The 16,020-nt window shown below is 44.2% G+C and overlaps 1 protein-coding gene across 3 annotated transcripts in view; it reads right to left on the reverse strand.

The window, feature by feature from the left end:
- TMEM132C (transmembrane protein 132C) overlaps positions 1-14,940 on the reverse strand; it is a 301,428-nt gene extending 286,488 nt beyond the window's left edge. Inside the window, exon 1 of one of the 3 annotated variants that reach the window (XM_038373834.2) lies at positions 14,500-14,940. In XM_038373834.2, the coding sequence (XP_038229762.1) occupies positions 14,500-14,584 (85 nt within the window). In that variant the 5' untranslated portion in view covers positions 14,585-14,940. The remainder of the gene's footprint in view (positions 1-14,499) is intronic. The other 2 variants (XM_043498134.1, XM_038373835.2) reach the window with 2 other exon arrangements.
- Between the last annotated feature and the right edge of the window lie 1,080 nt (positions 14,941-16,020).

Below are 16,020 nucleotides of genomic sequence, written 5' to 3' on the forward strand. Positions count from 1 at the left end.
GTCAGGCCCAACACACTCATTGCCCCAACCAACTGTTGTCAATCTGTATCTAAAATGTATCAGATGCAAACTGGCTACACACCAGTCATTAATATTATGGTGGGATGTATGTATGAGCTATATATGAAGAACTGTACTTGTGTGCTGGAAATATGTTCCTAAAATGCGTGTGTCAGCCTAAGCCCAGCCTGTCCTAGACAAAGGAATGTTGTTCACCAGCTTGACTGTAACACCAACGTAAGTTATGCTAGGTGAGACAAAAGACAATGAAAAGTACATTTACATGTAAGGTAAACAAACCCATTAGGCAAGCAAGTGGAGGAAGAGGATTATTTAATCTCAACAGGAAGTGGAGGCTGCACCCCCAGGAAGCCTTCCTGCCTCTTGAAACATGGTCAATGAACTTTGGGAAGATATAGGTAGAAGCAAAAAGCCATTTTGTTGTCCAGCACCAGGACAGACAAGGGGCCGGAGCTCTTGTACTCTGAGAAAGTTGAATCCTTCAGCCATTGGAGCTGAAGTCTCTGGGAAGTGACTAAGTGAGAAACCTTCCTAGACCAAGATTGTAACTTGCTGAAGTTAAGTTTTAGTCACTAGGAAGTGTGTTTTGTTTTTACTTATAACCCTAACTGTGTTCTATTCTTAATTATCACTTACATACCTGTTCTTTTTTAATAAACTTATTCTTGCTTTATTACAAAACCATCCGAGTGCTGTGTATTAAACCAAAGGGTAAGATTCTCAGCCAAACTAACAGGCTGGTGCATGCGCATGCACATGTGCGCTGTCTCTTTGGAGGCAGCAAATTTGACAGTTGCTGTGAGGGTCCAATGAGAGGGACTGGATGCTGCAGAAAGACATCTCTGGGGACCTCTGAATTGGAGACCACTCACTGGTACCTGCAAGGCAAGCTTTGGATTGGCAGAGTCCTGAGGAGTTTGCTATGAAGCTGGTGTGCCAGGGAGCAGACTCATAATTTAGCAGGAGCAATGCTCGTTCTTACTGAGGCAGGCAGTAACAGCGGCACAGTTCTGGGTGACCTGAGCAAGGCGTCACAACCTTCAGTCCATTCATACAATCCAATAAAATAATTGTAGTTAGTGCTTTATGATTCAGTCCCAGAGAAAAATGAATGATTTAAAAATAAAAACTGGGAGATATTTATTATGATTACTAATTGCCACTGCTTGGTATTTGTATCGAAGAACAAGACCTTGGATCACAAACTAATTCGCTGTACCAGCGAACACTGGGAGTTGATTAGGCTCTACATTAAATACTCCTTCTCAACCTCCACCCACCGGAGAGGTAGGAAGACATTGTCCTAAACACTAACAAGATAGCATCAGTTGTAACAGGCAATGACACAGACAACAGGACACAAAGAAATTTGCCTGACTATACGCAAGGTACACGTGAATGATTTACCGTTAATAATGCAGGTTCCTAATCCCAAATTATAAAACTTTAAAGGGACACTCAAACTTGATAGTATCCTTTCCAAATTCCAGTAATAAAAATATAATTTTCTACTTGCATAGTAGTTCCCTCATCTTAGGCTCTCAAAACTCTTTATAAACATTAGCCAATTAAGCTTTCCAATAACCCTGGGATGTAGTCAAGTATGGTCATTCCCATTTTCCAGATGTGCAAATGGAGTCAAGGAGTGGTTATTCAAGTGCCTACATTTGCACAGGCAGTCAGTGGCACAACTGGGAAAAAACAACCCGGGAATCTTAACTCTCATTCTCTTGCTTTAAACACCTTTCTATCCTTGCAATTTCATTGTGCATTAAATAAGGCAATGCCATCAGCCCCATGCTTCTACGCAACCCCACAGGAACAAGTATAAAGAGACTTTCACGAAAGGGAATCAAAGAAAAGGCATTAGTATCACCACATTTTATTTGTGTCAGGGTAGAGGGGAAAAGGATAGAGTTCTCAACCATTTGGGGGTGGGGTAAGGAGAAGACATCTCAATATCAACAGATTGGGGAAAGCAAAATCGATCCCACAGTTCTGTAACCTATACGAATAGGCCTCCTTTGCAAGCTTTCAAGGGAATTATGAGCGGCAGAAGCAGGAAGACATTCATTTATAAAGTATCACCTCAACAGTGTCCTTTCATAAAGGGACATCCTCTTGGCTTAGTACAATATCTTTAAAACCAGAGATGGAGAACACTGGGGAGTGTTTAACTATCAGAGCCACTCTGGCGGTTTTACCACTCACATCCCTCTCTCCCCCCCCACTACTGATTAATCTTTGCCATGGAAGAAATTGCAATTTAAAGATCTATCACGCCTTATCAGAGGCCAGCTGCAGAGAATCAGCACTCCAGATACCGTTACGACCTGTTGGCTTTAACTACAGGTACAGCCTTTGGAGAAGTGCTGAGCATCTGTAATTCCCATAGGATCAGACTGATTGTGCCAACACTTCTATAAGGTAGAGTGTCAGGGATTCACTGTAGCAATCACCACAGTCCAAAAATGCTGCCTCCACAAAGAGTGGAGCTCTTTCTTCTCACACTACCCATAGAAACTCTAAGCCTTCATATGGCCCATATCCAAATGACAACTGAATGCAAGGAGAACTCTCTCTTCCCTCAAACAAGTGTGCCACAGCACACCAGGAGCTGTGAAAAGGTAGTAGCAAGTACCAAACATACCGGCAAAATCAAAGTCAGGTGGATTTAATTAGGAACATTCTAAATCAATGTTAAAAAGAAAAGGAGTACCTGTGGCACCTTAGAGACTAACAAATTTATTAGAGCATAAGCTTTCGTGAGCTACAGCTCACTTCATCGGAAGTGAGCTGTAGCTCACGAAAGCTTATGCTCTAATAAATTTGTTAGTCTCTAAGGTGCCACAAGTACTCCTTTTCTTTTTGAGAATACAGACTAACACGGCTGCTACTCTAAAATCAATGTTAGTTACTTAAAAAATATGCATTTGAAGAGTGGCAGCAGTAAGTTATTGAGAAGTTTGATTGCATTATTACTTTGCCATCCATTTAGGAGTTTTAAAATAAATCTGTCCCCACATAGAAACCTTCCTGAGTTTACAGATAAACAGTATTCACAGCCACTCGCCCAGGATCAGTAGGGTGCAATCAGATTTGGTCTGTCTCTTTCATGGTGTTCTGATCAGTGAAAATTAACAGGTGCTTACAAGTCAATACTATATTATCTTCTCCACAGTAGTTATTTATTGTATTTGCTACTCTTTATTTCATGCCAGCAGAGCGATAAGTTGTTTGCGTCTACAGAGTGCAAACAAAATACTCTGGCTATTTCTAAAGACACATGAATTTAACCTCCCCCCCCCCCAAAAAAAACAAAAAAAACCCCTCTCTCCCAGTTGTTGTAAAAATAGATCTGGTTTAAAGAATGGATCCTCCATAGCTACAGTCCCCATTAGCACAAGAATAATTCTACTGGAGGAAGTAGTGCAGATCAGTGCGAGGAATAAACATACTATAGCAGCCAATTAAGGATGGGCCATTGGCTATTTAATTCGTTTTAACTGAGAGAGAGAGTGTGTATGTACCTATACACACACACACTTATGCAATCAAAGTATGGGTAATAAATTAGATTAGAGCTGCAGGTTTAAGTGGTAAAGTTGAAGTAGGATTACACCACAGTGGTACAGGACTAGTAAGTTTGCATCACTGATGAGCGTGTATAAAGTAAGATAAGGCCTACAGGCTTTAGGTCAGTAACACATGTAGCTTGGCTACAGAAGGCCTCAGGCCTGAAACAGGTTGGCATAACCAGCTGACAGAGAGATAATCCTGTACCAGTAAAATGTAAGATGACAGTGAAAGATGTGCGAAGTGCTGCTGTTCTGGAAACTATGCGGCAATAAACTGGAATGCAATGTACCAGTTAATACCGCAAGATGCGCAACCGTAACATTTCAGGGGAATCTGCAATAACCTCAAGTTGCTATGGTAACTCACTGACATAGATGAAAATGAGAACAAGGGGAATTAAGGGGGTTGCCTATGAGAAATGGAGCACCCTAAAATTCATGGGGTGTGGAAATGCAAATAAGGAAAAAGGGGCTGACATTCTCATGCATATGAATGAGCATAGTGGGGGGTAAATGAAATTCAAGGTAAAAGGTGTTGCCTAGCCTAAGTGAACAGAGAAGCATACCAGGAAACAGCCAAACAGAACTTCCACCTGATAATCACCTTACCCATCCCCAGGGATGAGAGTATGAAATCATTGATGCTGGACATCTTACGATTGGTCTCTCTCTAGTTTTGGCATTGTTCATCTGCTCAATGAAAGCGTTGATAAAAAGGACATTTGATAACTTGTGGCCACAAGGAATACATTCACTCTTCCTAGTGTTCTCCTAGAGTCTCCGAATCCAAGGATATTTCTAATGGTCATTCTCACCGTGCTAACCCTGATACTGTAATCGTTCAAGAGCTTGAACGTTTGGCATAGATCGTTGTGGTCTAAGATACCATTGGTAATACCAACTGTGAAGGTTCCTTCCCCACTCTGAACTCTAGGGTACAGATGGGGGGACCCGCATGAAAGACCCCCTAAGCTTATTCTTACCAGCTTGGGTTAAAAACTTCTCCAAGGTATAAACTTTGCCTCAGGGGCGGGCAAACTTTTTAGTCTGAGGGTCACATCGGGTTTCCAAAATTGCATGGAGGGCTGGTTAGGGGAGGCTGTGCCTCCCCAAACAGCCAGGCATGGCCTGGACCCTGACCCCTATCCAATCCCGCCCCCCGTTCCCTGTCCCCTGACAGCCCCCCCAGACACCCTGCCCCATCCTCTCATTCCTGACTGCCCCCACAGGACCCCTGCCCTATCCAACCCCACTTCTCCCTGTTCCCCAACCGCCCGCAGAACCCCTGCCCCTGACTGCTCCCCACTGTCCCATCCAACCCCCCTTCTTCCTGACTGCTCCCCTGGGACCCCTGCCCCCATTCAACCCCCGTTCCTTGCCCTCTGACCGCCCCAACCCCTATCCACACCCTTGCCCCCTGACTACCCCCTCGAACGCCCTTGCCCTCTATTCAACCCCCCACCCCCTTACCACGCTGCCTGGAGCGCCGGTGGCTGGCGGCGCTACAGCCGCACCGCCCGGTTGTAGCCAGCCACATACCTCGCAGCACAGAGCACCAGGTCAGGCTGGGCTTTGCAGCCCCGCTGCCCGGCAGGAGCTCACAATGAGCTGAGGCTGCAGGAGAGGGGGAACAGCAAGGGAGGGGCCGGGGGCGAGCCTCCCGGGCCAGGAGCCGGGTCCCGAGGGCCACAGTTTGCCCACCTCTGAGCTAGCTTCTTCTCTAATGTAACTCAGCTGAAGTTACATCAGTCATGAAGAGCTCAGGGCGAGAGTGGGTCTGACCCAAAACCTGGTGAAGTCAACAGAAGGTTCTCATAGGCACTGAGCCAGAAGATGCCATAATAGGCTTACTCCACTGTTCATTGTAGCCAATACCAAGCTTCCCACTGACCTCAGTAGGCTTTGAATTGGCCCCAATCTCTCTCTTTAGGCTAGCTTCACCTATGGGAGGTCATCCCTAATTTCATATTTATAGAGGCAGGGAAAGACTCCAGTTGTCCAGGGCAGCATCCCAAACTTAATCACAACAGCCTCCTCTCTCTCTTCCTGCAATCTCCCCTCATAAAAATGAGGCAGGTGTTCTACAGACAACAGCCTCCTTTACTACACAACCTTGATTCATCACAAGAACAGGGCCATCCTATGCACTGAATGAGGCAGGGGTCCTGAGGAGAAAAAAGTAATATGTGATAATGCATTTAAAGACCATATTGTAATGTGTACTCACAAGGTGGCTGAATTACAGTTGCCTGTACAACCTTAATTCTAGCACTTCCTAACTTTTGTGCTTGACTTTGCAACCTTAACTATGTTATTTTAATGTAGCTCTTTTTGTGTGTAATTTCCTGTTTTAAAAAAAAATTGTTTTTTTAAAACAAACTAAAAAACCCACAAATTCCATCAAGTGGCATCAAACAGACACCCAGCAGGAAAGATTTCAGCCCAAATGGTTAAAATTTAGCAAGTTATAAGACCCTGTTTTTGGTTGCTCATCACGGGAAATGTTGGGCAATCTTAATAAGAGTCAGAGCTACCAGTCTGGCCTATATGAATAACGTCCCACCTTTCCTTTATTCATTTCCAATTTCTGAGGAAAAAAAAAAAGAGAGAGAGAGAGTACATTTGTCTTTGGGCACCTCTAAGTTAGACACACAAAAATAGGTTCTCTCTGTGGGGAGGTAGAGATTTAAAAAAAAAAAAAAAAAAAAAAAAAAAACTTACCCAAAATATTGACTTCGTAAAAAGCAAATACTAAGTCAACAGGCAGATCACAAATAGAAGCAGAAATCAAAAAGGCATGGTTTACGTAGTGCCTTTTCACTTTCTCTAATTTCTCAGTGATTAATATCCTTCATAGAACGTTCAATGCAAACCATGCTTACCAACCATCTTATTTCTGTGGTGTCACATGAACAAATTAAAATTGTATTGCTCCAAATATTAAACAAGAAAATTTGGAATGGAAATTCCATTTTCTGATCAATCAGAACAAAAAGCCAAAATTTACCACAGAATGATGAAAAAAAAAAAAAAAAAAAAAAAAAACAAACACCCCACTTTTTTTTTTTTTTTTTTAAGTTTGGAACCATCCAAACATTTTTAATTGATCATGTTGAATCATTTTGTTTTGATAATGTCAAAACATTTCTAACATTAACATTTTGATATAATATAAAATCTAAATGATATCCAAATGAAACATTTTTACCTTACTGAAACGAAACAATTTGACACCATAACAAAATGAGAAAGGCAAAATTATTTATTTTGACTTTTCCCCCCATTAAACATTTCATCCAAAAAAAAAAAAAAAAAAAAAAGCCACACGTTCATGCAACACATTTCGATTTTGACCAAACTGCTTTTTCTGATAGAAAACGGATTGAAAATTTTTGATGGCTCTTACTAGATGACACAAGAACAATCCTGCACTGGCATGAGGAATCCAACATTGACAAGATAGATGCATTTCACGTCCAGCTTCTATGATTCTATGCTAATTAAGAGAACAAATTATATGGGCTAAATTCTCACTTCAGTTACACCAGACCAACAGGATGAGACTGCAGCATGTGTTTTATTTACTTTAGACTCTTTTCGTGCACAGTAAAACTGGTTTTCAGATGTGCGCAGGAGATCATGAAAGATTTGTTCCTTCCAAAAATATAAACCAAAAAAAAGTCATCTTTTCATAACTGAGAAAGCCTTTCACTCTTTTTTATTCCCTTCCCCCCCCCGCATTCCTCTTCAAGGTTTTCATATAAATGTCAAATTCCTAAACACTGTTCTTTGGCTCACTGTTTCCTTCATATTATGGAAAAGGCCAATTCACTCTAACAATTCTCAGCCTCCCTCTGCAGCAGACTTGTGTATCCTGACCAAAAAGATGAACACGCAGTCCTTGTCCTTTGATGAACACAAGTGACACAGAGCACACAATTATGATGACTAGAATAGAAATGGGAATTAGTGTCCTCCCCCCATTGTTTCTTTTTTTCCTGAATGAATGATTAAAAAAAAAAAACCTAAAAACCAAAACCACCCTACTCCTGTAAAAATGTAATTCTTCACTTACAGTTGTAGAGGAAATCTAGAAAAATGGTATTAAAAGAAAACTGCCAAACAACAGGGTAGTGGCTTGACATTAAACACAACACTTGTGACATTAACCCATTGAAGGACGTTAGAATCAGATTAAACACTTATGGGGATATACAAGTGTCTACTTAGGGAGCCTCATTTAGCTGTTTACATCTGTCAAGTCACTGAAACTGCACAGTTGCCTATAAAGGCTTTTGATAATGACAGTGGAGCTATGATTAGCATGATTCGAGCTACTCCAGACAAAAGTGCCGGAGAAAGGATGTCTCCAAGCACAAAGCTACTGACTCAAGAAGCCAGGAACAAGAAGAGGCATTAATGCATTTCTTAAGTGTAGTGGCAAAGAACCACTTAGCCAAAACGTACTCCCCTAAAGAAAGTTTGGCTGATTGACCAGTAGTGCAAAGATGCCTATGATTTTAGTGATGGGGATGACACGTTGTTTATAGAATTCAAGATCGATAGATTAATATTCTTTGGAATAGCAAGGAAAAATAGAGTTGACGACTTGCTGGGTCAATTCACTAGTTACATCTGAAAAGAAAAATGGTGACCTGAGGTGGTGTATTGACCCAAAAAAATCTGAACGAATAGATGGAGAGCATTTCCACTCACTAACTAAAACAGACACTGGCAGTGCTGGAGCAAAATTATTTCCAAAGCTAGATGCATCTCCAGGCTTTTACCGGATACCTCTAAGTGAGGATACAGCAAAAGCTATGAACTTTCAATGCACCATTTGTCTGTTCCTGTTTCAAAAGGGTCACATCTGTCACTAGAGCCTGAGCCAATCCACAGAACACAAAACAGTACAGCTGTCTGAAGAGCTGAACAGTGTGAAACTGTTTTTCCTTGGGTATTGGAGTCTGTAGGAAGGCTGCATAAAATATAAGGGACTCCATGTCTGCTACAGCAAGCAAGGACAACTGAATTTGAAACTACATCATGACAAGTTTGGTGGCCAGGAGGTTACTGCATGTTACCATGAAGAAGAGATAGAGCTAAATTAAGGAATGTTATAAAACATCTGCCAGACACAGGGTGTAAGGCAAGCCATGATGAAATCTGGTCTCTTGTAATATATGCCTCTTTCTTCCTGCTACCAGTTAAGAAACACGATACACAAACTGAAAAGGAGTGTGAACCAGTTCTTCCTCTCCAATGGCATGTCTATACAGGGACATCCAAAAAAGTTCATCTGAATTAACTAACAGTGTGAATTTGAAGTGGCTTAGTTAAGCCACATTAGAATCATAGAAGATTAGGGTTGGAAGAGACCTCAGGAGGTCATCTAGCCCAACTCCCTGCTCAAAGCAGGGCCAACCTCACGTGAGCCTCCATGTGAACACCCTCCTTCACTATTAAAGTGGCCTTAATTTGGTTTATTTCAGTGGGACCAGAATTTGGTTTTCCTCCCCATGGATCAAATTTCCACAAATCTATTACAAAAGCAATGTTCATGCTAATCTCCCATGCAAATCTAGTTGCCTCAGCAGAAGACACTTGTGTTTCCATCTCTTCTTTAACATTGAACGACAATATAACCTGGCCAAGGATGGCATCATGCTATGAAATTGGGCCTCGTTCCAGTATCTCTTATGCTGATATGCCTCTATTGACTCTACTGGAGTCATTCCTGATTTACCGCAGTGTGCATGAAATCACGTAGGTCCAGAATGAGAGAACCAAGATAACCCCAAACACAACAGACCCTCAAATTTAAGAGGCAAGAAATATAATCTATTTCCATTCTCTGATATGTCTGCTGAGCCAATGGTTTCCTAACCCTATTTTAAGCCCACCCCCCGCCAAAAAAATCCACAGTGTAGGGCAGTGGCAGAGTTGGTAATAGAACAGATCTCCTGACTCCCAGTCAAGAGTCCTAGCCTCTCGATCACCGTCCTATTATATATTCATATTGCTCTTGGGCCTCAAAACCACGCACCAAATAATTATCACTTTGAGACTGACACCTGAGCGAGTCTTATTTTCATATCTTCTGTACAACATGTATCTTGTTTCTTTATCTTATACTCTCAGTTTGGCTTTCCTAACCCCAAATTTACATGATTTCCAATTACAGCCTTTGTACAGTTCCTCAGCGGTTTCCCCAATACAAACTTTTCTTCCATCTCCCTCTAAACATCCAGGATGCATCTAGTAAAGAAGTGGGAAACTGCCAAAGTTCTAATCAAGGATACCCCACGCAGAGAGTTGGTGGTGCTAAACCACTGAGCCAGGTCACTAGACTTTTCTAAGCTTTATCCAGGGCTTAAAGAAAACCAGATTGGGCTATTCTGACACTTCATTGGTGGCCTCATCAGCTTCTGAAGAATTTAAACTTTCGTTAAAATGAATTTTAGTACAGTTGGACAACATTTTTCATGTAAAGCCTTTTTCTGTCCGTCCCCCCCATCCCTCAAATGCAAAAGTGCATTGACCAAAACTATCTGCAAATTCAGGTCAATTTTGCTTAATTATTTCGGTTGGAAACTTTGTTGGAAACATGGAATCTGTTTCAGCATTTCCAAAACAAAACATTTTGACATTTTATTTTGAAAAAGACATTTTGTTTTGCAATTTCCCTCAAACTGTATTTAAAATGTTTTCTTAAACCTAAAAATCAAAATGAAATTTTTTGTTTTGGGTCAACCAGAATGTTTTAGTGGACATGAAATTAAACATTTCAGTTTGCTGAAAATTTGAAAACATTTTTGTTTTGGGTAGAACTGAAACATTTCCCTCCCACACCCAGGTTTTTTTCGATTTATCCACAAAACTGAAAAAGGAATTATTTGCACATCTCTGTTTTCTAGCTCTTGTGGTTACAAGCAAAAAACACTTCTGAATGTGATCCAATTCTGCACACATCCAGGAACAATTGCTCCCATTCATCTCAATGGGGTGTTAGTTCAAAAATTTATTCTCAAACTGTTAGCTATTTCACTGCTCTGCCTGTTAGTATTATCTAGCTTACCAAAGTGCAGGCTGATACTAAAGACATTAGTGATGAAAAATGTCCATTAGGTCATTTTTTTCATCCATCAGCTGAGGCCACTGCAGGATAGTTACAACAGTATACTCACCAGCATTTTGTTCAGTCTAGTTTTAGACATCCCAAGCAATGAGGATTCCAACACCTCCCTTAGGGAGACTGTTCCCCAAACTAACCTTTCCTGTCTTTTAGCATGAATTTTCCCTTTGCTCATGCCATTGCTACTAGGTACACACCACAGAAGAGAATTTAATAGGTTCTGAATGTCTGTATCTGGAGTTGATTTTAAAAAAAGGCAGACCAGGCCCTAAATCCAAATTTAAATCCCTCCCCTCTCACCTCCAAAAGTGTACTATGTCTGTGAAAGGTTAAGTTTACCATGGCACACAGTTCATTGCTTTATTCCATACAAAGACATAAGAAGCCCCATCTTTTAATTCAAGAGCCAGCCAAGGTACTCATTGTGAAAGATGTTATTGGATCCATAATCGTAATTCCTTTTTCCCATTACACAACACAGCTAAACATTCAAAAGCATACAAGAGCAGATACCTCTGCATCCTTTCACCTAGAACAGTTAATATTTTCTTACAGCAGGATGGTTACCAAAGCTTCAGATTCGGCCACAAAATACTAACACAAGGCCAATATTAAAACCTAATAGGCTGCTTAGCTTGGTTTGGAAATGTGCTACACAAAAAGTTAAGTTAACTCCATGCTGTTATATTTTTAGCAGATTGGGAATCTCTGCTGTGTTCTTAACTAGCACCAAAATGGTGAAATTGAATAAAAAGTTTAGGAAAACCTTTATAACTGAGCTGTGCCGCACTATGGAATGGAATTCCAAATGCAGTGGTGTAAACCCCATTGTTTGAGAAGTTTATATCCAGAATGGATGAAGCGCTGGGAATAGTGGGCCTGATTCTGCTCTATGGATTTGAATGGCATTCCTCCTGATTAACACTGGTGTAACTAGAGAGGAGACTCCAACCTTCTATCATGTACCTATCACTCTGTGAGCAATTATGTGTGCGTTTGTGTACCAAAAAAAAATTATACGTCACTGACTGTGCACAAGTCAGAGAAGTACATGTATAAGTCAGCATAATTTGCATGTACAGCCATAAATTGTGTATGTAATTTAAGTGTGCAAATGAACTGACATTTTATCTGAAAAACTGAAGCCATTTTTAAAGGTTTATTAATTTTTGCCTTTTTGCATTTCTAGCTTCTATGATTCTTGATCATTCCCCCAACTAATCTTAATTCTTAAGAGTATCTGTGGACTACATTTACAAAAATAAGTCTGCACACTTCCCTTACACATTCAAAACACCAATGCTCTGATATAGGAAAGCAGTTAAGCAGATGCTTAACATTAAGCAAGTGATTAAGTCCCATTCGTTTCAATAGGATTTAAGCACGTGTTTTAGTGCTTTGCTGCACAGAGATAATTTCCTAAAACAGGGCTAAAAGAAATACACATGCACCAGGGATTTACTTGTGCACATATAATTACACACTTGACCCCCAACTGGGGCACACAGGTCTGGTGTTTTGCACATGAAATGTGTGCATGTGCAACCACATAGATGCACTTTTGCAAGCTGACTTTTACAAATTTGGATCCGACTAAAGGCAAGTTTTAAATTAAATGCCATGCTCCTCTCTTGAGAATGAATGAATGAATGAATGAGCATTATTAGCCAAATCACATAACCATAGTAAAATGCCACATTGAAGCCCATAGCACTGTTTCGGGAGAAATTCTCTTGGAAATTCAGGTCTGATAGTAGACGCTAAAGAGTTCGGAGAAGTAAAAATAGCTCTTTAAACACCAGATGACAACTTGTCCATAATATAAAGTTTCTCAGCACATTTAAATAGTTTGGTTTGGGGGCTAAAAAGCAACTTTCATTTAGTGGGACTTAGCTCTCAGAATCACCATCCAACAATATGAGTGAAAATACACAAGGGGAGAGCACATAAAACACTTGTTAAGGCCTCACAAGGAAGCCATACAAACACCTTAGTTAATAAGTTTAATGAACTGACTCTTTTCTCCTTAATACTGTGCAGCCTAACACTGAATAGCAAATCCCTCACTGACAGGCTTTGCTTTAGTTCCCTGCAGGGAACTAATATTTTTTTCCTTATTCTCAAAGCCCACAGCTCAGAAGCTCCCAACAGCGGCTGCTGATAGCGCCTAGCCCTGGCACCACTGAAGACTTTTCTACAGCATAGTTGAGCTGACACTGACTCGGGTTCCAGCAGAGAGAAATAGCTTACCAAAGCTCGGTTGTTGACCACCTCACTGTGGTCCTTTCTCCCACTCTCTGGAAGGATAGTGCACCGACCAGGCTCTCAGTTATACAAATCTTGTCTGATACACATTCCCATATATTGGTTCCCCATTTTATTGGAGTCTAATGTGAATGCCTGCTTCAGGTTAGAGTCCCAAGAACAACTTTACAGAAGGGGTGCTGCACTGTCCCAAGGCTAATACAATTCACACCTCCAGGTGCGGCACTCAGTGCAATCTCATATTTTACATTAGCCCTTTTCTAGCATATTGAGGCACTGAGATACAGTACATTAAAATAAACGGGTATTAAGATTACTGGCATTGAGCATGCCATGCAATTTTCTGTCAAGCACTGTGTTTTCCCTACCAATTTGGGGAAAGGCCCTTTATAAATGGTCACTGATCAGATTAATCCGATCTTGCCCCACTCCCGAGATCCTCTCACATACGTCATGGCAGTCTCTACATTCAGCTGTTCTAGGAAAAGGGGCTGGCAGGACTGGACTACACTAAACAACGAAGAGTCTTTTTATTACTAATCCTCTTATGTCTGTCAAACCCCACCGCTGACCAACAGGATAAAATGCAAAATGAAGGTGTTCACAGTTTAAGAGGACAACAGCAACGACAAAAATTACATGGGATGAGACAGGTTTCCCTCCCTACAAGTCGGAGATTAATATTTATTATGTTAGCACCCACAACAACACAGCTCTGATCCCAGAAACAGGCGCGATTAGCGGGCACCTACCCTGCTTCTCTTTTTCCCATAAAAATCCACATGGCACATTTCACAGCACTGGATCCGCCGGAGGAAAACGTGGCTTTGACAAACTCTGTGATCACAGAGACGGCAGAGAACCTCGAGATCACCCAGCCAACCTGACCGCCAAGGCAGGATTGTTCCTTTCTCGGTTACCTAGCGTCTGGTACAGTCCCATACAGGACTTCTCACGCTCCTCCAGGGAGATTACTTTGCAACTCTCTCCTCCAGTCTACAGGAGGCTATTGCATGGGCTAATCACGGTCACGGAGATCCCCGACACCGCTGGAAGGAGTTTCCTCTGGAGTTCTGCCCCGGGATGGACGGGGGCATGTCCCCTAAGAAGGAGATCTTTTTATTGCAACTAGGTAGCTAAGGCACAGGAATGCTCCTTCTAAACCAGCCTGGAGAGTTTTAAAAGGGAAACTTCCCGTTTCCCTGCTCCGATCAGACCCGAGTTTCTCTCCTCCGGATAAACGGGAGGACCACACGACAGGGGAATCCTCTTAAGAAGGGGAAAGGAAACAGGCTTGGGCAAGCTCGGGGATTGCGTGTACATGGAGGGGAAGAGAGAAATCAACCAGGCTCTCGGGGAGCTCCGAGCTGGAACCGAATCAAGTCCTGGTTGCACTTTCCCCACGCGCGGGGCACCGCGATCCAGGTGGATTCACACGGCCCCCCCCCCCCGATCTGGGGCCGGCGCCGCTGACACGCGGCCCCCCCCCGGCTCGCTTACCTTCGCAAAGCAGCGCCCCCAGCAGCAGGCTGGCAGCGGAGCCGAGCCGCGAACCGGCCCGGGCCGCAGACCCCTCGGGGCCCATCGTGGCGGCGGGAGAGGGGACGTCCCGGGCGCCGCTCCGAGAGGCGGCTCCCCGCTCAGCGCTCCCTGCCCGCGGCCAGCGCCCGGCGAGCCATCCGCAAGCCCCCCGCGGCGCCTCCTTCACGCCCCCGGCGGGCGCCTCTCCATGCCGGCCGGGGCGGATCGGCCGCCCCACGCCGCCGGGAACTTCCCCTGCGCTGGCGCCGGCCCGGCGAGCGGGCTGGAGCCGCGCCGCCAGCCGGACCCAACTTTCCAGCGGGCTGGCCGCCGCAGCGAGCGGGGGAGGCGGCGGCGGCGGCGCGGGCGCATCCAGGGGGCCGCCTCGCTCCCCGGCCGCCTCTGCCCCCTGCCTTGATCGCGCCGCCGGCCTGTCCTCCGAGGAGACACAAACCCCCTCGGCCGGCGGAGGCGGTCACCTGGGGGCCGAAGCAGCCCGGGCTCCAATCAGCGCCCGCGCCGCCTCCCCCGCCAAGCCCGGGGCGTGCCTGCGGGGCCGGAAAGCTGGAGCCGGGAGTGAGGGGGGGAGCAGCGGGCAGAAAAGCCACAGCCCGCGCTCGGGGGTAGAGAGATCCGCCCCTCCCCCGGCTGCTGAGCCCAGGCAGTGGGGAGAGGAGGGGGGACCCCTGCCCAGAAACTGGGGGAGAGAACCCCCCCCCCAGGCGTTAGGGAGAGGGGGAGTCCAGGGCCTGCGGGTGGGGAAAAGAAACCAGCCCCAAGGAGCGGGCCTACGGAGGGAATCGCCCACCGCGGGCACACAAGCACCGGGCGGAGAGCGGGGCGAGGGAAGCTGAAGCCCTGGCGGCAGGGACGGGGCAGGAGGGAGGGGACAGAGGAGGGACCCTTGGCCCAGGCATGTGGCACAAGAGGCGAAGCAAGGAAAGGTTGTTTCAGAGCAGCAGCCGTGGTAGTCTGTGTTCTTGCAAAAAGAAAAGGAGGACTTGTGGCACCTTGGAGACTAACAAATTTAGTAGAGCATAAGCTTTCGTGAGCTACAGCTCACTTCATCGGATGCATTTGGTGGAAAATCTCTCCTCTGTTTTTTTCCGCCAAATGCAGCCGATGAAGTGAGCTGTAGCTCACGAAAGCTTATGCTCTAATAAATTTGTTAGTCTCTAAGGTGCCACAAGGAAAGGTTGGGGGAGAGTTCCTAGGTGGTTGAGCAGCAGGGGACTGGATGCGATGGACAAAGGTGTACACCCATCAGGATAGCCGCTCAGGGAGAAGAGAAACCCCCTGGATTTCACCAGCTGCACCTTTCTCTGCTACATCCTTCTGTCCACTGCTTGGACCTTCCTTTCCAGGCATAATATTTATTCCTGGGGCCCCAGTTTCCACAGCCATTCATTTATTGTCCATGCTGTCTGGTGGGAGACCCAGATACCATTGATATTTACCCCTTTCCCCTCCCCCTGTGCAGGATGGGGGCAAGCATGCAGC

The sequence above is a fragment of the Dermochelys coriacea genome, chromosome 15 (genome assembly GCF_009764565.3).
Source record: "Dermochelys coriacea isolate rDerCor1 chromosome 15, rDerCor1.pri.v4, whole genome shotgun sequence".
Taxonomy (NCBI): Eukaryota; Metazoa; Chordata; order Testudines; family Dermochelyidae; genus Dermochelys; species Dermochelys coriacea.